The sequence below is a fragment of the Ochotona curzoniae genome, unplaced genomic scaffold (assembly GCF_017591425.1).
Source record: "Ochotona curzoniae isolate NIBS_2020 unplaced genomic scaffold, NIBS_Ocur_1.0 contig_1, whole genome shotgun sequence".
Lineage (NCBI taxonomy): Eukaryota > Metazoa > Chordata > Mammalia > Lagomorpha > Ochotonidae > Ochotona > Ochotona curzoniae.
The window spans coordinates 19,528,633-19,550,812 of NW_024464918.1; the positions used below are offsets into that span (position 1 = coordinate 19,528,633).

General features: G+C 50.8%; 1 protein-coding gene across 2 annotated transcripts in view; it reads right to left on the minus strand.

Annotated features, from left to right (window-relative positions):
- The window catches only part of TNFAIP8 (TNF alpha induced protein 8), an 82,056-nt gene that overhangs the window by 30,092 nt on the left and 29,784 nt on the right, over nt 1–22,180 (minus strand). Inside the window, exon 1 of one of the 2 annotated variants that reach the window (XM_040996071.1) lies at nt 13,832–14,577. The exons of the other annotated variant lie outside the window; for it this stretch is intronic. Within the exon in view, the coding sequence (XP_040852005.1) occupies nt 13,832–13,844 (13 nt within the window). The 5' untranslated portion in view covers nt 13,845–14,577. Of the gene's footprint in view, nt 1–13,831; nt 14,578–22,180 lie in introns of those variants that run through there. 2 annotated transcript variants of the gene reach the window in all.

A 22,180-nucleotide genomic window follows, 5' to 3' on the forward strand; every position in this document is an offset into this window, starting at 1 on the left:
GGGCTCCTGTGCCGTGCATGCTCACTGGGACCTGCTGAGGTGTGCACCTGACACTCGTGGTCCTCCAGCCTTCCAGGGGCCTCGCCTGGGATGAGGATTCCTGGCAACCCACAGGATGCTCCTCCTGTTCCCTGCACTGTCCATGTGTCCCTGACACCCCCACTGCGGCCAGATGTCACTTCACCGTCAGTAAAATACCAAGGATGTGATGGTTATGCAAACTGAGACAACCCTCAGCGTTCAGGCCAATCTCTCCCAACCTGAACTGTAGTCACTGTTTTCTTTCAGAAACAGCCCATGTAAGACATATTTGTGAATTGTCCCTTAGCCAGTGTAGGTGTGGGTGAAGTCCGTGTCCTTCACGTCCCAGTGGCTCTGACCTTTGGATTGAACAGGCACCAGGATCCTCAGGGAACCTGGACAGGAACTTCATTTGTACTTCAATACAGTGCAACCATCAGCTTGTGGTGCTCCCTCAGCTTGTTTTAACAGACAGGATGTGGAGAAGGGCACTTCTCATCCTCCTGTGTGACCCCAAAGCCACCTGCCTTGACGAACCTGCACCTATCCATTCCTGCCTCTCCTGTGCACAGTGGTGACAAGGCCACCCTGGTCTTCTGCTGCTTCCAGACACCAGCACACATCAGTCATCTTGATTTCCGCTAGTTTGTACTCAAAACAAGACGCAGTAGCTACTGCTTCTCCCCCGCGGATGAGTGATGCCTTAGTGTGTCACCATGATTTGTCCAGGACAGGCACTGTGGTACACCATGTTAGGTTGCTCCTTGCGAAGCCAGCATCCATATCAGAGGACTGTCCTTCCCCCCCGCCAGGCCTCCATCCCAACCCCGTTCTGATACAGTTTCCTGCTCACTGACCTCGAGGCAGCAGATGACAGCCTAAGGAGTTGGGTCCCTGACACCCATGTGAGACCCCACTGGAGTTTGGGGCTTCAGCCTGGCCCAGTCCAAGGTTACTACAGACATTTGGGGAGTGAACCAGTGGATAGAAGATCTTTGTCTCTCTCTGTCACTCTTGTTTTCAAAAACAAACAAAAACCATGATGATGGGGAAACTGGTGTGATCACCCAACTAGTTAATTCTCTACCTTGCAGTTCTGGCATCCCAAATGGACATTGGTTTGTGTCCCAGATGCCCCAACCACTTCCCATTCAGCTCCCTGCCGGTGGCCTGGGAAAGCAGCGAAAGATGGCCCAAAGCTGTGGGACCCTGCAACTGCGTGCGAGACCCGGAGAAGGTTGCTAGCTCCTGGCTTCAGATTGGCTCAGCTTCCTCTATTGTGGCCATTCGGGGAGTAAACCACTAGATGCAAGATCTTTCTCTCTTTTTCTGTAAATCTGCCTTTCCAATAAAAATAAAGATGATGATTTGTCATCTATTGTAGGTGAAACCTGTTTACATTTGGGGGGGGTGGTAAAGATTATTTATTTGAAAGGTAGAGTTATAGAAAGATGAAGAAGAGGGAGGTGGGGAGAGAGAAAGAGAGAGAGAGAGAAGGAGAAGAGAGAGAGAGTGTGCTTCAGTTTGCTGGTTCTTTCCCCAAATGACCACAATGGGAAAGCCAGGAGCCTAGAGCTTTATCTGTATCTGATATGAGTGGCAGAGTCCCAGGCCCTTGGGCCATCTTGGGCATTAGCAGTGAACTGGTCAGATGCGAAGCATCTGGGTCTCTAACAGGTGCCCGTAAGGGATGCTGGTGTCCCAGGTCGTGGCTTAACCCACTTTGCCACTCTGTGAACTGGCTGACCCCGTTCATTCTTGAATGTTTGGCAAACTCTTCAACATCCTTAGCCTGGTCATAGCCTTGGAATTCACACCAGCAGTTCAAGACCAGCTGACAGAAAATGGCAACTAGGTAGCAACACTGGCATTTCAAATCAAACTGTATTTGGAATGTTATGCTGAATTCCTATACCCACCTAACATTGCACCCCTCACCTTCTGTGTCCAGTCAGGACAGTTAAAATGCTGGTGAGCATACTAATGGTTTGCTCAAGCAGTCAAGCATTATCAAATATTTACATATGCCACATGCAAATTGCCCCGGCTTATCTGGAAAATTATCTGGTATTATTTCTGTCATTTTGACCACACACTCAACGAATTCAACTTTCCAGGTCACCCAGGTTCTAAGAAAGGCTTACTGGCCCTAACTTTCAACTGAATTTTCTCACAGAGCAGAAGAAAAACTTCCACCTAAGTCATACTGCAATTATTTTCAAAATAATAATCAAACCGAAACAGGCCTGGGCTTCGGGCCTCTTGCTCAGAGCCACTGAGGGATCTGGGAAGCTCAGCGCAAATAAGCAGGAGCAGATTGGCCAACAGGGAAGGGATGGTGGCTTCACTCGCTCGCTCCCCTCCAAGGATGTTCCAACATCCCAGCTGTGCAACATACTCAGTGCCTGGCTGGACGGAAAGTGTGTGTGCAACCTCTGCTTTCAAAGGCTCCCATGATAACTGGCCAGTGCTTCCATTCCCTGACAGAGGCTGGCTCTGCCCACAGCAGAATTTAGATCAGAAAGATGAGTCATTTCTTCAGTATAAAACATGGCTTTCTGGGACCAGTGCTGTGGCACATCAAGTGAAGCCGCTGTCCCATACCTGAGCAAAAGGCTCAGTCCCTGCTTCTCATCCAGCCCCTTGCTGAGCACGGGCTGGCCCCAGTGCTTCTGCCCCTGCCCCGACAAGGGAGACCCAGCCCTACCTGTTGTGGCTCTGAGGAATGAGCCAGCAGGTGGAAGATCTCTCTCTCTCTCTCCTTCTCTCCTTTCCTCTGCTTCTCCCTGTCACTCTGCCGTTCAAATAAAATCATTTTACAGAATTGGCTTTCTTCCCTTTGACTTGGAGGCTTTTCTCAACTTTTCCTCCACTATTTGTGTCCTTGAAGGTCCTCAAAGACTTCTGAAACTTAAACGTATAGGGATTTCAAAAAGTTTGTAGCAGACATTTATTATGAAAGACTGCACATACATTCCAAGTTTTTTGGATGCCAGAATTAAACTCGCCTTCATCTTATCCGTGCACAGACTCAGTGCAGGCTGTCTTCTTGCATGTTGGAAAGGCCTGTCCTCTGAGCGCATGCTGGAAGCTACAGACTTGGCATCTCACCCAACGTCCTTGGACACTTGCTCCCAAACATCGGGGCCTCTGCCCAGCTGTCTCAGGCTAGAGACACCTGATGTTCTTCATCCACTAGCAGGGGATGCTCACCCATCGCTAAGGAAGTGGAGCTCCATATCTCAGAGGCGCTGCATTGCTGAAGACTGGGTTGAGGTGGGGAGCGTTGGGGCCAGGGTGGGACACAAGGGCCCGAAGCCTGAAGATGGAGCTGACCACCAGACCCTGGTGGGCTGTGGGCTGGGACGCTATCTCCAATGAGATCTCCAGGACTTCTCATGTACTCAGCAACACCCTGGGTGCGGGCAGGTGGTACTGAGGGCAGGGGACAGAACAGACACCAGAGGGGAGCATGACCATCTGCCCAGATCCACCTGGTCCCCAGGATTTCTACTTATGCTTTCAGTCGATGACCAAATGCAGACACTCTCAAAAATCAGGTCTGAAGAAATTAGGATGGCCTACTATTTAACAAGAATGCCTTGTGCATATTACAGGTTTTATTTAGACTCTCCAATTAGTCCCTTTAAGTCATGACACCCATTTCACACATACGTAATTAAAGAAGTGAGGTTACAGGATTTGCCCAAGGTCACAAATACTCTTTAGACTTCAGAAAATACAGAGCAAACCTCCAGCTGCCTACATCCATGCTTTCTCAGTCCATTAAACTATGTAGAGGTTGGCATTGTGGTGTAGTGGATAAAGCTGCAGTGTCTGTCATGCCAGCATCCCATATAGCCAGCGGACAGAGTCCCAGATGCTCCATTTTCCAATCCAGTTTTCTGCTAATGTGTCTGGCAAAGCACTGGAACATGGTCCAAGCGCTTGGTAAGTTCTGATAGTGAATGCTCTAAACAAGCTGTAAACTCAGTAGTTTCTATTTGCTAAGCTGCATGATACCACTAATGTTTTCCTATTGATGTTTTCATTAGAGTTTGGTGAGGACTTTAACCTGGCACCCATCAGCAGGGTAGAGAACAGAGATCTGGCCTGGCCAACCCTGGGCCCATTGTTTGCCAACACCCCCAACAGTGGCCGAGCTGCGTTTGCATCGGAAGGATTCTTTCCTATTTGTCCTTCTCTTGGTTGTCTTCTGAAAATGGGCAGGTCCCTAAGCCTTTCTGTCCTAGTGTGCACACATCTGTGAAAAGCGTAGGATACCAATCATTCATAAACAATCAGGAGAGTCAAGCTGCAGGGCAGCACCCAAAGTTATCAGGAGCCCTTCCTCCTGTTTCCCAAGGTCATTGAGTATGGCCTGTTTTCAGAGCCCAAAATCCTGGTCCTCCAGAAATCTCACTCACAACTGACCACGTGTGCTTCAAGGACAGTGAAAACAAAAAGGCCGAACATCCTAACTGTGCCCAGGAGTAGACCATGGAAGGACAGGGTCGATGCCAGTGCCGGGCCAGGATGCCATAAAGTCCCCTCTGACCAGCACAGCCCTGCCCAGCTCTGCCCCCCAACAGCCTCAGTGACCAGGGTCACAGACATGCTCTTTCACACCAGCGTGTGAAGCCACCTCCAGCCACACACACCCTCAACTCTGGCTTCCGATGACCCCACAGAGCGGGGTTCCATAACCCAGGAGACATTTCAGGAAGCTGAAGCCCCAGGCCATGGGCAGTCAGGGCCCAACACATCCATGCCAGCTGCTACCTCTGTTCCCTGCAGCATGGAAACAACTGGGTGGTGAGACAAACTCAGGGTTCTCACTGGCTGTTGGGGCTGCAGGAATGTGAGATGAGTCCACAACTTCATCTGCTCCTGATTACCAGGAAGCATGCAGGAGTGGGGCTCTGCAGCAGCAGGCCAGCAAGAAGCCTTCTCCAGTGGGCTTGCTCCGCGGGGTGGAGCCCCGTGCAGAGACAGACTGAGGAACGGACCCTATCTCAACCCATCCGCATAATTCAGAGCCCAATGCAGGCACTTGAACCAAATGTGACATCCAAGCTAACCATAGTCACGCTCCCTTTGTAGAATCAGGACCACGGGTTCTCCCACCTGAGGTCTGCTTGAAGGTCTACCCTACTTCCAGCTGTTATAACTATTTTTATATTCAGTTTCAGAGCTGGGTTGGATCTGAGAAATTAACCAACTGGTTACCCATGAGCCAACTGGTCACCCTTATGTGAGCGCAAAGGCCAGCACAGGCTTGCAGGTGAAGAGTGGCTCGCAGCTGCCACTCACCAGACCAATTCAGCAGGTGGTGAAAATGCGAACCGAAGCAGAACTTGTCCAAACAGGGTCTTAAGAGGAGATGGGAGGCTATTTTTGCAACATGGGTCAGAGGTTTTTCCACTTGAATAGGTCAGGTTACAAAACTTGCGTTACTCAGCCTCTCCTTAAAGAAGGGCTATAGAAAGGGGCACTGGTTAATGACTCACAGATTTGCAGACTCCAGCAAACGGAATGCATTGCCTACCAAACTGCTCATCAGAACAGTGTATCTGCTGCCCCAAGAATGGCATGAGACCATACACGTGGCAGTAGAAACAGGGGGAAACTAAGAAGCACCCACTTTCTCCATCTGAGAGCTCTTTCAATGGAGATTTCATTACTCCACCAAGTCCCACCATGCATCTGTCACTGTGTCAATTCCAACAACGAGCAATCAGCCCCAAGTGGATGCAGAAATGACACTGAAATGGAACAGCCACAAACTCACCTTATGCTTCTAAGAGTGGAGTCAGTGTGGACTGAGCTGGGAACTCAGCATGCCTCCCTCTTGCAGGTTTCTGCACAAACTCTTACACGCACAAGGTTGAATGTAATATCAAAGGCCGTGCATTTTATTTTTTCACTCAGCGGATGACAACTGCATGTCACAAGCAGGTGCAATGTGAAGCAACAGTACCCGAATGCCTTTGCGCATTACTTAGCCCCTTAGGGCATCTGCCATATTTATTATTTCCTTGAGATGAGAATATTCAAAACACTCTTTTCTAGCCTTGCTGAGCCATGCATGTTTCCACAGCTGAAGACAGCACAAAATTAGGGCAGCAGGACCCAGGACAACTTGACAATTTGGAGCAACGATGAGGTGGCCAGTGGTCCACCGAGTGCCTCCTGGCTCCAAACTCACCCTTCCCTGTCTGCACTGAGAAAACCTTGGGGGCCTTTAAGTACTGTTTTATGGACCTAGACAACACTGCCTCTTCCTAGTTGGTGGTTCTCATCCAGCAAGGAGCAGCCTCTTTGTAGAGTGTGTTAGAATGCTTTTCCTCTCCGGGATGCATGACATTCCATTGCAGGTGTGTGTCACACTTTGAGCTCATGTGCCCACAGCATATTCTTGGTCACCTCCTCCTTAGGGCTGTCATGGGCAATGCTGCTCAGACCACAGTGGACAAGTTATCGCCTCGAGACCCCTGTTCGGTGATTTGCTATAGATACTCAGAAGGGGAACTGAATAACCATGTGCTAACTCTATTTTCAACATTTTGAGGATACCGATGGCTTTCCAAGTCAACATTTCTCTGTAATTTTGCAGTTTGCCTCTTAATGGATCCCTCGCTAATAGACACATGGAGTGCCAACAGGAACACATATTTCCTTAGCAAAGAAAAATAAAAACGTTGCCTTTAATGTATGTGTATTACATTTTCACATGACTACAAAGTTATCAGTGCATAAATACTGACTAAGCTCTTTGAACCAGAGCACTTAACAAATGCGACTGTTGGGCACTTTTTCTTTTGTCCTAAAAAATCCTGCAAAAAGGTACCAAGACACCAAGGGTACTATGAGTCCAAGGGGTTTGAAGATCCTGCTCTAGGCTGCATACCTCCAGCTGTGTTTCTTAGGTTGACTAGCTGCAAGACAGGGGTGATGGGTGTATCCTTATCCCTGGAAGCATCCAAGGGTGCCCATCTTTACCCCAACACAGCATCCTAATTTTCTTTGACTATTACTTTTTTTCTGACCTAGACAAGGGTGGCTAGACACCTTAGGATAACCTCATACTGTCTGAATTTCTCCCCTGATTTCTAATTCTACAGTGAAAAAATATTGCAACAGGGTTTGTCCCTCCATTCCAGCAGTCAAGCTATCCTCTCCTGGTGGCAGCGTGTGACTGATTTGAAGCTGCATTCCCTACCAAGAGCACAGCAATTCCTCGACAAGGATCAGCTGCCTGGGTCCCTGTCCCCAAGCAAGAGACTGGAGGCCGGGGGAAGGCAACAGCCAAGTGAGCAAGCAGGAACTGGGCTTCTAAAGAAAGCCTTCCCCAGACCCTATCATGCATACACAGACACAAGTGGCTCGAAAACGCAGCACTCATTCAGAAAGTTCTGCCACTTGCTTTCACTACCAGGAAATTACTTTAAAAACCTTATTGTGAATCTCAGCTACCTGTGCACAGAAAGTGTGGGTGCCGTGGCAGCTGGCAGCAGCCGGCCTGCCTCTTCTCCCAGCGAACTCTTCTCTCCCCTTTACTGCCCCACTCTGCCCCAACTTCTCCAGAAAGCTCTGTGAAGCCCGTGGGGAAACTTGTGCCTCTACAGCAAGGATAGGGGACCTCCCGCCTGAAGGGTTGTCCCTACCAAGGCAATCGCAGGTGGTATTTGAAAGGCATTCAGTCCACAGCAGGCTGATGTGTGGGTCAGTCATTTCCGAAGACCCATGGGCAGGAAAAGGTTTCAGATCCTAGTGTACTGGTGGTCTTAAAGTCAGCTGCCTTTTGAGACGCATCTGTAAGCATGTTGTTGAAGACACAGCTGATTCCTCCCGCCTATGTTCCTGCTATCCAGCGGGCATTCCCCTCGTGGCATGACGCAACGGATGTGATGGATGTGACGGATGTGATGATCATTCACTCACCCCATAATGTTGAATTACAGCAATACAGTAGAATAAGCTGAAATTGCTCCTGACCTTGAAAGCAGATTACAAGGAATCACACCCACACTTGTCTGCCCCACAGCCAACGCGCTTTCCACCAGCATTTGCCCTTCCATTCCTGGAGTCAAGCCACTGTCTCCTGTTGGCATGGCTTCACCCATTTAAAGCAAGCAAGCAAGGGCACTGGACCCCAAACCTCAGGCTGCTCCCCTGCAGCCAGCCCTGCATTTATGAAGCTTCCAGAGTCCCTTAGAGCAGGGGCCAAAAAGAAAGCAACTCAACAGCTGCAAGCCTTCTGTTTTACGACGCACACAGAGGGGCGCCCTTCCTCTGACTTCCTCATAAACAGAGCACGGCGCAAAGGCAAACACCCTGGGAGATGTCCACCTGGTTTGCAGCAACGGGCCCTGCTTCTCCCTGGGGCAGAGACCTGGCCCGCCACCCAGCACTCCCACCATGACTGCCCCAGTCAGTGGCCGTGGATAAGACGGGTTGGACACAAATTCCAGCTCAGGCGATGGAACTTTCAGGCCAGCAGCTGCCCACCTCATGCTGGAGACATTGTTTCCTTTATTGCTAGGTTGAGAGCTAATGTCCAGTGATGGACCACCTGAAAGCATAAACTAATAAACCCCAGATGGGAATTCCAGCTGCCTCTCTTCTTTCTCAAGGCATGGCTTTCTTTCTGGTGATAAACATCCTATTAGGCAAGTTCCCTGGTGGGGTGAGCCTTCCTCCATAGACGCAGGCAATGTGCCAGGTTTCCTGAAGCGATTTGGGCGCTGTACCTGCAGAACGTGCAATTAATTTTGTCATCTGTTTCCTGTATGGGTGAAGTTACTCTGTGGGCATACAAAGCTGTACCTTCACAGCCTCAAATGCTGTGTCATCTAGAACCTTGGGAATGAAGGAAGAGTGGATCCCACTTGGCTGGAGCCTGAAATGTGGAAACGGTAACTCCATGTACAGCCCAATGATGTTAAACTATCAGCAACAAGAATTTGTGAAGCACCTACTAAGTGCAGGGCAGATGCCCACTCCCACCCTCCTGTGTGCAAGGAGGTGCTCTCTAGCTGCTGCACACACCATCCCCCGCCCCATAGCAACCACCAGGGCAGGCACCGTCAGCACCATGGACCCCACTCAGATGATGACATGCATCCCAAGAGTTTATGTGGCTGCCTGGGCCTGTGGTATGTGTGCTGATTCCAAGCTGGGGTCTAGTGCTCTCCATCCTTGCTAATTTCCCTCCATGCTCAGGTGTCTCTGACTGAGCAGAGAATGGATGGTTGCAAAGGGGACTCTGCACATGTCCCAGATAAGATGGGCAGAGGGCAGGAAGGAAGGTTGGAGGGTGGCAGATTATCACAGTAGATGCATGAGTCCAAAACTCGGTCCCCTAGATGCCAGGAACTCCTCAGCTTATGGAATGGGTCATTGACTTCTCGGACAAGGCCACCGGGGAAACCAGTTCTACCTCTTGCAGTACAGCTCCACAGACATACAGCCTAGCACTGCAGGAACATTCCTTCTACTACCATGAGAAAAACTAGCTTGGGGTCAAGCTCAACCACAGGAGGCCAATGGGTAAGACAGGTCCATGGCCTGGGTGTACATGAATATAAACCTTGCTATAAATAAGAACCAGCCAAAATCTCCCAGTAGGACTGTCTAAACTGGAGATTTTCCAGTACAGAAAGAGCCACAGCTGATGGAAGTTCCTGGAGTGTGCAGCAGGCAGTTTCTGAATCTAACCTTGCCCCTGCTTACACAGGCCTAGTAGACTGTCCCTCCCACCAGCCCACGGAAGCCTGCAGTCTCATAAAGGTCAGCCTGCAGCCTAGAAGCCCCCATCCCAATAGGACCCTATCCCAGCAGGACCAGGTCTGGCCTGTCTGATGGCAGAGTCCCAAAGCTGGGGCAAGGGGCAGCTGAGAAATGCCCATAGGATCTGGGCTGGAGGTCCATGACCTTGCTCCTGACCCATAGCGTGGGGGTGCCCCACACCATCCAGGCGCTGCCCCAACGGACCCTGTTTGGGAATATCTTCATTCAATCAGCACAGCTGCCTGCCTGCCACTGGAGCAGAAAGGGCAGAACAAGGCACTGGGAAGGTACATGTGTGGCAAAAGCCTCAGGTTCCTGCTTGGAGTCTGGAGCCAGAAACCAGGTCACGTCCACCCTGGGATTTCTCCCAGGCACCGAGGAGCTCAGGGGTGCATGCGGGGAAGGGCAGTAATATTGCCAAGCTGTTTGCAGGAGGAGGAAGGACAGATCAACAACATGGGACCTGGGTTGATAAGGTCCAGCCAGATACTTCTGCCTTACAATGAGCTCAGGGGCCACTTGAGCCGTGTTCAGAAAGGCTAATGTCCACTGTGCACATGCAGCCTGCAGACTCATAGCTGGAATGCCACTGTGTCCGAACAGAATGGCTTTCTGGTGCTTAACTGTCACTGGGCTCCTTTGGTAGGCACTTCTAACCAGGCAATCTCATTCTGTATCTCACTGTGCAGCGGATGCTGGGACGTGTATGGCAACTGAAAAAAGTCACATTTTTCTCAATGCCTGCTGTTCCTGGCAGTCCCCAAATGCCCGCAATTCTGCATGCCCCGGGGGGTGCTGCTAGTCCTGATCATACCACTCCAGCTAGCACTGAGGCCAGATTCCCAGCAAATCTAGCTCAGAGTTCCCCAAGGGCATCACACCTCTCTGCGCCTGCAGGTTCCAGCGACAGAAGTGAATCCACAGGAAAGCAAGTCCCTGCCCACACTAATGTCCACACTGGGAGACTCCAGGACTCATCCACGGACAGTACACGCAACGGAACATGCGAAATCAGCTCGACGCTGTTCCAACAAATGTTGATGCCAGACACGGTGACCACGCGGATCTCGCGCTCTCTGCCCAGTGGGCTTTGTTTGTGGAGCGAGGGAGAGAAGGAGCCGGAGAGAGGAGCCAGCTTGCTGAACAGGACGCAGCCACCGCATGTCACTGTCTGCCAGCTAGGGGCTATGGATGACAACCCAGGGGAGGATGACACTCAAAGCCACTTTCCTCCCACTCAGCAATGCCCCGACCATCCTCAGGAGGTAACAGGGAGAATTTGGCCTCGGTTAAATGACGATAGTCATAAGGTCTGAGGGAGATGGGCACAAACAAACCCAATACCAACAACAGAAGAGGTTCAAGCTGGTTCAAAGTACAGCAAGACACAGCACCAGGCAATAGCCAGCGAGCGAAGCTGTATTTTATGACAGTGCATTCACAACTGGCAGTTCTGTTTGCAAATTCATTTTAAATTACAATCAATACTCATTCTTTCCAACCTTGGCTGTGAAGGTGCGGAACCTGGAAACCTTATCATGTGTGAAACTACAAACAGCCAGCTTAAAAATGAACACAGATAAGGCAGGGGGAAGGCTTTAGCCATGCTGGGCAAAACACCCCTGGGAAAACCCAAAGGATTTATGCCCACACTCAGACAAAAGAGGCAGTGTGTGGCAGAGAATCCCCTGAGGAAAGAGGTCTGGTTCCTTCTGGTGCTAGGGTGGGGCCGCCGTACTTCTGTGAGGACACAGACAGCCAAGATGGACCATGCCAAACCTCAGCCGCTGCTCCCAGACGTATGGCTGCACCTGCAAGTGGCTGCCTCCCTGCTCGGCAGCCCCATCAAGAGGCACACACAGAGGCAGGTGTTCACCCCAGCCCGGAAGGGCAACCACACAAGTGACTTGATCTCTTTGGCCTGAACTTCTTGAGTGAAATGACAAGTTTCCCTAGAAAGATAGGTGCTTCTGCTCCCATGCCCAGGGCAAGTTGAGTTCATCACCATGACCCAAGACACCTCGGCTCTCCTGGCCCCTGCACTCCTCCGCTGAGAGCCCAGGTCTGACTTCGTCCTACCCGTTCCAGCCTTGGGGGAGATGTACTCCCCCGTGCACTACACATGCATGCACACACACTCATTCATAAGTCCCTCCAGCTTCCCTGGTGCTTCTTCTAACCAGTACTCACACCTGAACTCCCGGCAGGCAGTGACACCTAGGTCCGCAGACCCTGCCCACAAGGAATCCAGGGAATACAGGGACATTCGCTAGCTCACTCTAATGTCTTCATTTAAGATCCTTGTGGAGGGACAAGTGTGATTAACTCAAAAGGTTAATCCTCCTCCTTGCATCACAAAGATCCTATATTGGCAACAGTTCATGTGATGACTGCTCCACTTCCCACCCAGCTCCCAGCTAATGGCCTGAGAAAGCAGTGGAGAATGGCCAAACGTCTTGGGACCTGTATCCATGTGGGAGACCAGGAAGAAGCTCCTGGCTCAGGGCATCAGCCTGGCCCAGCTCTGACCATTGCGGTCACTTGGTGAGTGAAGCAGCAGATGGAAGATCTTTCTCTGTGTGTCTCCTCTTCTTTTTGTAAATCTACCTTTCCGATAAAAATGAAATAAATATTAAAAGAAGAAAAAAGATTCCACGGGACACGCTCCCCTTGTGTCCCAGGAAGTGAGGAAGGACGCACAGGCACGTCAGTGGGGGACATCAGGTGGTGTCCCACGGGGATGGTAGGGTGTGGGCTGCCCCCACACGGGACACAGCAGCAGCTGGAGGGCACAAACCCCCACCAGCCACCAGGCCACACCCTCTTGCCCACCCCTTCCTGCCCAAGTGTCATGTTCTGCTCCCAGTGGAGTTCTACTTCCACAAAAGCATCCACGCCTGGCTGGCTCTGACCCCACCACCCTGCACCTGCTCAGTGATGAATTTGTGTTGGCATAGAACCACATAGATGTGAGTGGGACAGGGACCCACAGTTCTGGTCACCCTGTAGTACTGAGAGATCCAGATGAGCATTTGAGTCAATGGACATTCAAGTGGCCACGGTCCATCACAGACAAGAACCCCAACTACACGAGAGCAGTACCGGCTGCCGAGGGTTTGATTAAAGGGCAAGAGACCAGATACACTCACGCCACCTGCACCTTCCAATTTTTAGTGTTCTAACATTCAACAAGAGCTCCAGCAAGTCTTTGGAGCAGGAAATAAAGATCTTAGATAAGCAAATATCAAGCACGCACTTGAACCCAAGTATGTAAATATCAACAAAAGCTATTTAAAATTTTTATCTTTGTTTCTATCCTTGCTAACTTTTACAATTTATCTCATATATATATATATATAAACTACTTGTATAAGCATTACAGGGAGTTAAAAACATGTCCCAGGTGTTTCATCAAAGGGTCAAAACACTTTATACCACAGTCTTCAAAAAGTCATTGCAAAACGCGTGTTAGGAAAGAATTACACATTGATTTCCAACTTCTTTTGTCCCTAAATGAACTTGGCTTCTACATTGCATTTCCCCCCTACAGTATATCGTGTAGTTCCTTGGGCTATCAGTCAGCTTGCTTTTCGTTTTGTTGAGTGGCCAGAGTTGAATTCTGACAACCGCTGTTGCAAGCAGGAACTCGGTAGGTTTTCAAGGGCTGCGGGTGACACCCTGCTCAAAGACAACAGGAAACAGGCCACCTATAATTGCTAAGGGTAGGGAACGTATAGAGGGAGAAGTCTGGGGTCCAAAAAGCCATCACTTATTTTTAGAACCCTTTCCACTTTGCTTATTTATGAATCAAACACTCCACGTGCAAACCTCAGCGGTCGTTTCTCCCAGCTGTAGACACACAAGGAGACCTCCGCCGGAGTGGGCCACAGCGCCTTAGAGAAGAGGAGCTGCCACTTGCCATCTACCTCCGTGGCTCCCTAACACAGACCCTTTGGGGCCTGGTCCTGCCAACCACGTGGCTTCCACAGCACGCACAGAGGGCACAGCCTGCACTCACCCAGCTTCAGCATGTCCTTCTTGCGTGCAGAAGCTGGAAGGTCTGTCCTCCTGGGGAAGAACCCAGGAGAAGGTGGATCCTTTTGGCAAAATCCACCGGCTCGGCACCTGGGTCGCCTGTGCAACTGCCAGTACTGAGTTGTTCAAGGAGTTGGCTGGCACCCAGGGCAGGGTGCACCAGGTGCTGCCTGCGCTTGTTCCCCTAATGACAGCTACCAGAAATGCAAGCTACCTGTGACAGGCCCACAGGAAGCTTGGGCAGAAATCCGGCAGCGACAGGAAGTCTAACGTTTCAACATGCTGGGAGAGAAAAAAAAAAAAAGAAAGAAAGAAGCCCAGATTCTTCAAAAGGGCGTATGCAGTGGGACTTGGGAGGGGCCCTGTTCATAGACACCTGGAAGAAAAGAAAGTAGGGAAACTCCATTCGTTCCTCCCATGAAGTTGTAAACCGAAGTGTCCATCAGCAGCTAAGACTGCTTCCTTCCAGGCAGCACTGGGGCCACACAGCCACTGAAGATCACATGCTTTTTGGCTCCGGAAGAGAAGGTTTTCATAAAGAGTGCACACAGCAGGTACCCTGGACCACAGACATGAATCACACTAGAGGATGTGTGATTTAACAGTCCCTCCAAGTGTATGGCTCAGTGGGTTAAACCACTGCCTGTGGTCCGCCTCCCCTATGGGTTCTTGTTTGAATTTTGTTTTTTTCTTTTTAAGATTTATTTATTTTTATTGCAAGTCAGACATACAGAGAGGAGGAGAGACAGAGAGGAAGATCTTCCGTCCAATGATTCACATCCCAAGCGGCCGAATGGCGAGAGTTGAGCCAATCCAAAGCCAGGAGCCCAGAGCCTCTTCCGGGTCTCCCACGTGGGTGCAGGGTCCCAAGGCTCTGGGCTGTCCTGGACTGCTTTCCCAGGCCACAAGCAGGAAGCTGGATGGGAAGTGGGCGTACAAGGCAAGGACCTTAACCAGTACGCTATCATGCCGGGCCCTTGTTTGAGTTTTGAACCAGCTTCTTCTAGGATAAAGTAACAGAAGATGGCCCAAGTACTTGGGCACCTGCCAGCCACAGGGAGCACCCAAAGGAAGTTCCAGGCTCCCTGGGTGTGGCCTGGCCTCGCCCTGACCATTAGAATTATTTGGAGGTGGGAACCTACAGATGAAAGACCTCTCTTTCTTTCCTTCTCTAACTCTACATTTCAAATAAATAATTGTTAAAAGGTAATTAAAAACAACAGTAGTCCCTCCACGCACTCACTGATGTAGCAGAATGTTTCATTGCCACGCAGTTTCTAGGAGGCCCACAGCAAGGGCTCCACAGCTCTGTACCATTTATCCTGTGACCCCACAGCTCTGTACCCTTTTTCCCATGACCTCACCGAGTCCTGCATGGCCTCAGGATCCTTTCTCAACCTCCACGGGCCTCGTGTGGACCCCAGGTGTTTCCCGCTAATGCCTCCTGGTCCTATCCCAGTAGTCCGGGCATCATCTCTGGTGTGTCTCCCTCTATCTCCAGCACGCTGGCTTTCATTGTGGCCCTCTGCACAATCTCTGCCCTTGAGCCCACGGGGCACCCAGCAAAAAGATGCCAAGTGGGACAGAACAGACAGGCTCTCCGAGGCCTCGTGGGCCTGACTCGCACTCCAATCTGCTGCTGCTGCAGGGATTTGCAGCTCTGTAACTCATTTAACATCCCTGGGAAATCGTGCACTTCTGGGAAGCGAGAACAGCTTCGAAGCCACAGGACTGCTATCAAGATGAAGAGAACCACAGCAGCCAAGCACAAACTGTACAATCTTTACTACCAAACTCAATGAAAACCAACACCTGTTACCGGCGAGGGGCGGGGCCCCAAGAGACAGTGGGCCAGCAGCAGCTGACAGACCTATCTGCCAGCGGGCAGTGTCCTCCTGTTCCTGGGCATGCCTCGTGGGCCACCACCTGCACCGCACACTCTTCACAGCAGGGGGTGTCCTCCATCCACCTGTCCCCGCACAGCATCTCCTGAATGCCAGGTGCACAGCCAGGAAGGAGCCGCAAGAGGCCAGCGGTCTCACAACGCTGGCCTTCAACGAGAGAAAGGTGGCACGCGAGTACACACACCCAGGTACCAGCCCCAGGATGGACTGCCAGGGTGGAAATGAAAAGGCGAAGAAGGTGTTCTGGTGGAGCCACCCTGGGCAAAGGGGCATCAAGGTGACCCCTCAAAGCCAGGAGCACAGCAGTGTGGACACAGCAGTGTGGACACAGCAGTGTGGGCAGCAGGGACAGCAGTGTGGGCACGGCAGTGTGGACACAGCAGTGTGGGCAGCAGGGACAGCAGTGTGGGCACGGCAGTGTGGGCAGCAGGGAGTACAGAGGCTTCAGCCTTCAGGATGGCCTTGAACATGAAGTTCCTGGTGGGGGAGGGGGATGGTGTGGCTGCGATGTCGGGAGAGGTGAAGAGCTGTGTGACAAAGGAGCTGTGTGTATTGTCTCTGCTGTACCTCACACAGAGACAACAGGGAGTACTTTATATGGTGGGATGCGAAAGGGGACACATCTGGGGACATGGAAATAAGGACCTTTGAATCCTGTCCAGGAATACAGCTGATGAGGCTGAGACAAACGTGGACAGTTGTATGCAGGAAGTTGAGGCGAGTCACATCGGCAAGAGCCGGAAACGGCCCGGCTATGCAAATGAAGACGGAGGGAATGAAAGGCCATACTGTAAATACTCCCTTCAGAAATGATCTCGTGTGGCCAGTGTGCTGACATAGCTGGCTAATTCTCCACCTGCAGGTGCCGGCATCCCATATGGGCAAATATACAAAGAGGAGGAGAGACAGAGAGGAAGATTTTCCATTCGTTGATTTACTCCCCAAGCAGCCACAATGGCTGGAGCTGAGCCAATCCAAAGCCAGGAGCTTCTTCTGGGTCTCCAACACAGGTGCAGGGTCCCAAGGCCTTGGGCTATCCTCAACTGCTTTACCAGGTTGCAGAGAGCTGGATGGGACGTGGGGCTGCTGGGATAAGAACTGGCGCCCGTATGGGATCCCGGCACATTCAAGGCGAGGACGTTAGCCGCTAGGCTACCATGCTAGACCCCTCTGTTCTACTTCTGATCCAGCTCTCTGCTTACACTCTGAGAAAGCAGCAGAGGATGGCTCAAACCCTAAGATCCCTGCACCCATGTGGGAGACCCAGAAAGAAGTTTCTGCCTTCAGATCAGTTCAGTTCTGTCTATTGTGGCCATTTGGGGAATGAACTAGTGGATCTCTCTCTCTGTAAAAAGTTGCTTTTCAAATAAAAACAAATCTTAAGAAAAAAAAAAAAAATCTCACAGCCTCTTTAATTGCATGGGAACTCTTCCAGAAGGCCACACAATCAAGAATGCAAGGAAAGCTCTTCTTCCATCTTAAGCAGCGGGTAATGTGCAATAGAGAAATTCCATGGGCACCAGAGGAGACATGGAGTGAGAAGTACACAGAATGGACGCTTTTTTGCTGCATAGAGAAAAGAATAAGAATGTTTCAGGGTGGCTGGTCAAGTCTCAGGAAGGCACAGGGAGAGCACATTATCCGGTGATTAAAACATGGGAGGTGACAATGAGAGGGCCAGGGCAATCTGCGGCCCCTGAAAACAAATACATATATATTATATGTATGGATATTTCAACTTTCTTATCTGAAAAGCAGAGTCAGAGAGAGACAGAGATCTTCTATCTGTTGGCTCACTCCTCCCCAAATGCTACAACAGCTGGCGCTGTTCCAGGCCACAAAGCCAGGAGCCTGGAATTCCATCCAAACATTTGGACCATCTTCTGCTGTTCTTCCAGGAGCATTAGCGGGAAGCCAGACAGGAAGTAGAGAGCCCGGACAGGAAGCAGTACTCACACAGGATGTATAGGTTGAAAAGAGCAGGTTAGCGTGCTGCACTACAATGGCAACCCCAATCTTTCATCTTTGTCAGGGAGTCTTCAGAGCAACAGAAAAAACCAGCCCAGAAGCTCTCCAGAATGGACAGCAGGAGCTGAGTCCCTCCTTGTTTATCCTTGTGATTCAGCCCTGACTCAGGCCTGAGAATGGAGAGCTGGTAAAAGGAGGTGTGGGGGGAGGGGAGATCCCACCCAGGAGCTCCCCACCCTGGGGCTGAAGTCTGCAATGCCCACCTGCCTCTCCCTTGGGAACAGCTCTCTCTTGAGCCTTTCTAGATCATCCTGGCTGACCCCCCGTTTTTGGTTACTGGCTGAACATGGTCACCTGCTTATTGATTTCTCAAAAACTCTGTTTTGCCTCTGTCCCCGCACCCTCTGCTGCCTTCAATCTTCCTCCCAAACAGGTTTGGGAGTTTAAGAAGCAAATTGGACACGTCTGGGCAAGTCTCAGGTATTCTTGATCCCGCCTTACGCAAGCCCAAGCCGAAAAAGTTTCTTGCACAGGCCCATTCGCCTCCCTGGCGCCCGCTCTCCATGGTGATGTGGTTCTGCCCATCAACCGCAGCCCCTCGACGTAAGCACTCAGCACAGTTCAGATGGATACGGAAGCGCAGACTCTTTTTGGTTCCATTTGTAACAGCCCCATAGAAACATCACAGTACACACACGGAACTAGGAGGCGAAAAAGAAACCAGGGCCCTGGAAACCTTTGTATTTTAAGGTCAAACACAACAGAGCATGCAGACTCTGCCAGGTCCCGTCCAGGGCCGCTGGACAGTGAGGCTCTCTCCAGAAGCCCCACTGTGCCCAGTGCTGGACTCAACAGCATCACAGAAACACGGGCTGGGGGCTGTGTCGGGTGGAGGGGTGTCGCAGGTGGGGTGCAGATGTGGACCGAGGGAGGAAGAACTGCCCCGAAACTCCAAGCAGCACAGGTGGTTTGAGAACAGCTAACAAAGTTCAGACTTCATCAAGACGCCATCGTGGCCTTTTAAGCAGGGCTGATGTAACCAGATGGGCATTCTGAGAAAACCAACAGCAGCACAGGAAGCCGACAGGAGGACAGCCAGGATCCTCAGGGACAGGGAGGCAGAAACCCAGACACAGCCTGAGAGATTCCTGGCCTATGGGATGGACAAAGAAGAGGAAGGAGCCGTGAGGACAGGGGTGGAGCACAGAGGGGCGTGGGGACAGAGCAGCCGCCGTATGCCAACAGCAGGTGCACTGCCGGATGGAGAGAGGACAACGGAAGCAAAGGCAGTGAAATCTTAGCAGCCCCCGACTGCTTCCTCGGGTTGCACACAGAAAGCATGCAGAAAACGGAACTAAAAGACACGGTCATTTTGGTGCAAAAACTTGCCATCGGTTCTTTAGAGGAGTCTTCAAACACATGTCATAAAAAAAAGACACTCAAATTTCAACTTATTCTTACACCCAACTCATCTTTTAAAATTCTACTTTTCTAGCAACTTTAAGGAAGCTCTCTCCTATTTTTGTATTTTTGGAGCCGTCTGGAAGCATACAAGGGGTGTCTGGGAGGAGGAGCAAGAAACACTTGCTCTGAGTTGGGCCTAGCAGGGATACCTGGCTACACCAGCATGACCTGCCAGGACCTGTAACCAAGAGACCATGCACAGAGATGCTGAGCGTAGAACTTTGGAGACTATGCCGTCCATTCAGTCACAGGGGTACTGGCCACGTCTCACACAGGAGCCAGGGAATCAGGGGCTACTAGTCATGCCCCACACAGGAGCATGACAGATGTGCCAGGAAAACAGCCATGACAACTGGATGCCGAGCAGAACTAAATGCCATGTGGGGAAACAAAATGAGAACTAAAGAACAGAGCAACAGGAGACAGGGACACTTCCAACGGGCCTTCTGCTGGGGTGACATTCAAAAAGGAACTGGATACAGATGAAGGTCAGAGCCAGGCAACAGCCTAGGGCTGGGGCCTTGCTGGCAGAGGGGAGGCACAGTGTGTGCAGTGTGGGAGGTGGAGCAGGCCTGCCTGGATGGGACGGAGGGGAAGGGTAGCGAGGGGTGTGGGGAGACCCCCTGTCAAGGGGAGTCTGTAGACTGCTAAGGAGTAGGGGTTTCATCACTTGGGAGAGGAGGCCACGCCAGGGCTTGCAGCAAGAGAGCAACTGTGACACTTGTAAGGCCACGGCCTGAGCTGAAGCACAAACGTGCTTCTCTGGACTTGGAGTGGCCTGTTGTGCTTTCGTGCCTGTAGGACACACAGAACATGCCCACTGCACTGCCCCTTCCATACTTCTAGACATTAACAGCTGTTTACCCCTTGCACACCTTACTAATCCAATTCTGCTAAGACAAGACAGCTCCTGTCACAGATTCTGACAGGCAAGGAAGGGGCCAGATGGAGCAACGGACCCATGCTGGTGCTCTTTAACATGATCAAAAAAATCAAAGGTGCACTGGTGTCATTCAAATCCCCCGACGACCATCATTCCCAAGGAACAAGACTCGGTCCAGGCTACTTCCAGCGTCAGCTTGAGGCTCGATCCTTTCAATTTGTGAGCATCAATTTAGTTCTCCTCTCCATCATGGTCCCCAGTACCAGCAGAGAAGCCCCACCCTGTACCAGAAACATACACACTCACACCCTCACTCTCACACAACCACACCTTCATTCACACTCAGTCACACCCCATTCTCACACTCATACCCTTAATGTGAAACACATTTGCTCATGTTCATATATACCCTCACATATTCACACATAGTCATACCCATATGCAAACATGTTCATACACACATATGCATACACATATCCTCACACGCACATATACAGACACATGCATACCCATGCACGCATACCCTCACACACACATGCACACCCTCACTCTCACACACTTTCATTCCACCACTCAGACTTCAGAGACGTAACCCTGTAGCATTTCCAGCTGCCCCTTCACCAAGCACAGGTGAACTTTTCTTGTAACTACAGCAGTCGAGGTTTGGGGATAGGATCTCTCCATGATAATGTCTGACAGTGTTTCAGAACCTCATATTGGAGCAAAAACTCCAGAGGCTAAAGAAAAGCCCAAATCTTGGCACGCCCACCGAGAACACAAACTCAGTTCTAGACCAAGCTAAAAGCACAGCTCCAAAAACCCAAATCAGGATGCAGTCGCAATGTTACCAGGGCTACAGAATCATTGCAAACACTCAAACAAACAGACACACCATCCCCAAGAGGAGTCTTTATTTAAAATATCCCAACCTCTGGGTGTGCTGTTTTAAAATCAAATCCTACCACCTTAGGCTGTTTTAAGCCATGATAATTATTAACCCCAAGATTCGCATAGGGCAGGTGCTGAGATGTTTGCTAAACAAGAAAACTATTGATATTTACAGACTGAGCTCAGTCTAGAACCAAAAAGCAGAGGAAACAAAGGGGGAAAGGATGACAGGTGTGACCCCAGATCCATAGCTATGATTCTTGTCCTAGAACAAAAGGTTGACAGAGCTCATGAAGGGCACACACTGAGAAAAGGAGACGTGCTGTGGACCACCCACCCGAGACCAGGGACGGCAGAGCACAGCCAAGGGCGGGGCGGCCAGGACGAGGGAACAAAGCGTTCTGAGTATATATAACCCAGGCCTCCTGCCAAACTTGCCACCTCCATCCACCACCAGACTTGAGGACAGCATCGGAGGAAAGACAACGCACGGAGGGCAAAGATCTTCAGTGCTTGCCACGTGCCAGAAAAGGGGGCATGATCCTGGCAGCTGAAGGCCTCCATATGTTAGTTACCACTCAGAGAGCCAGCGGTGAGAACTAACCGGTCAGAAAGGTGTTCCCAAATGTTCCAAAATAAAAGACAACTGCTAGTGGCAAAGCTGGGGGCAGAAAATCCCTTCTCAAGCTTCCTCAAACCCAAATCACATGAAGGAAGAAGCAAAAAATGCTCTCCAAGGCGTCGAGGTCAGATTTCCTACAGGTCCCACCCCAACTCACTCTCAGTTTTGAGAAAATTTTCCAACAGGCCAAGCAATCCAATTGTGTCTTCTACAATGATTGTGCTTGGCTAATTTCTAGTTGGCTTTAATTGTCCGTACTTTGGCCTTCACCTAAGGCATTTACCTGCAGTAAACGTAAGTTTACAGAGAGTTATTGGAACCCTCTTTCTAAAAAGATTACATAACTGGGCTTGGCGTGGTAGCCTAGCGGCTAAAGTCCTCACCTTGAATGTGCCTGCATCCCATATGGGCACCAGTTTTAATCCCGGCAGCCCCGCTTCCCATCCAGCTCTCTGCTTGTGGCCTGGGAAAGTAGTTGAGGATGGCCCAAAGCCTTGGGACCCTGTACCCTCGTGGGAGACCTGGAAGAGGCTCCAGGCTCCTGGCTTTGGATTGGCTAACTGCAGCCATTGTAGCCACTTGGGGAGAGAATCAATGGACGGA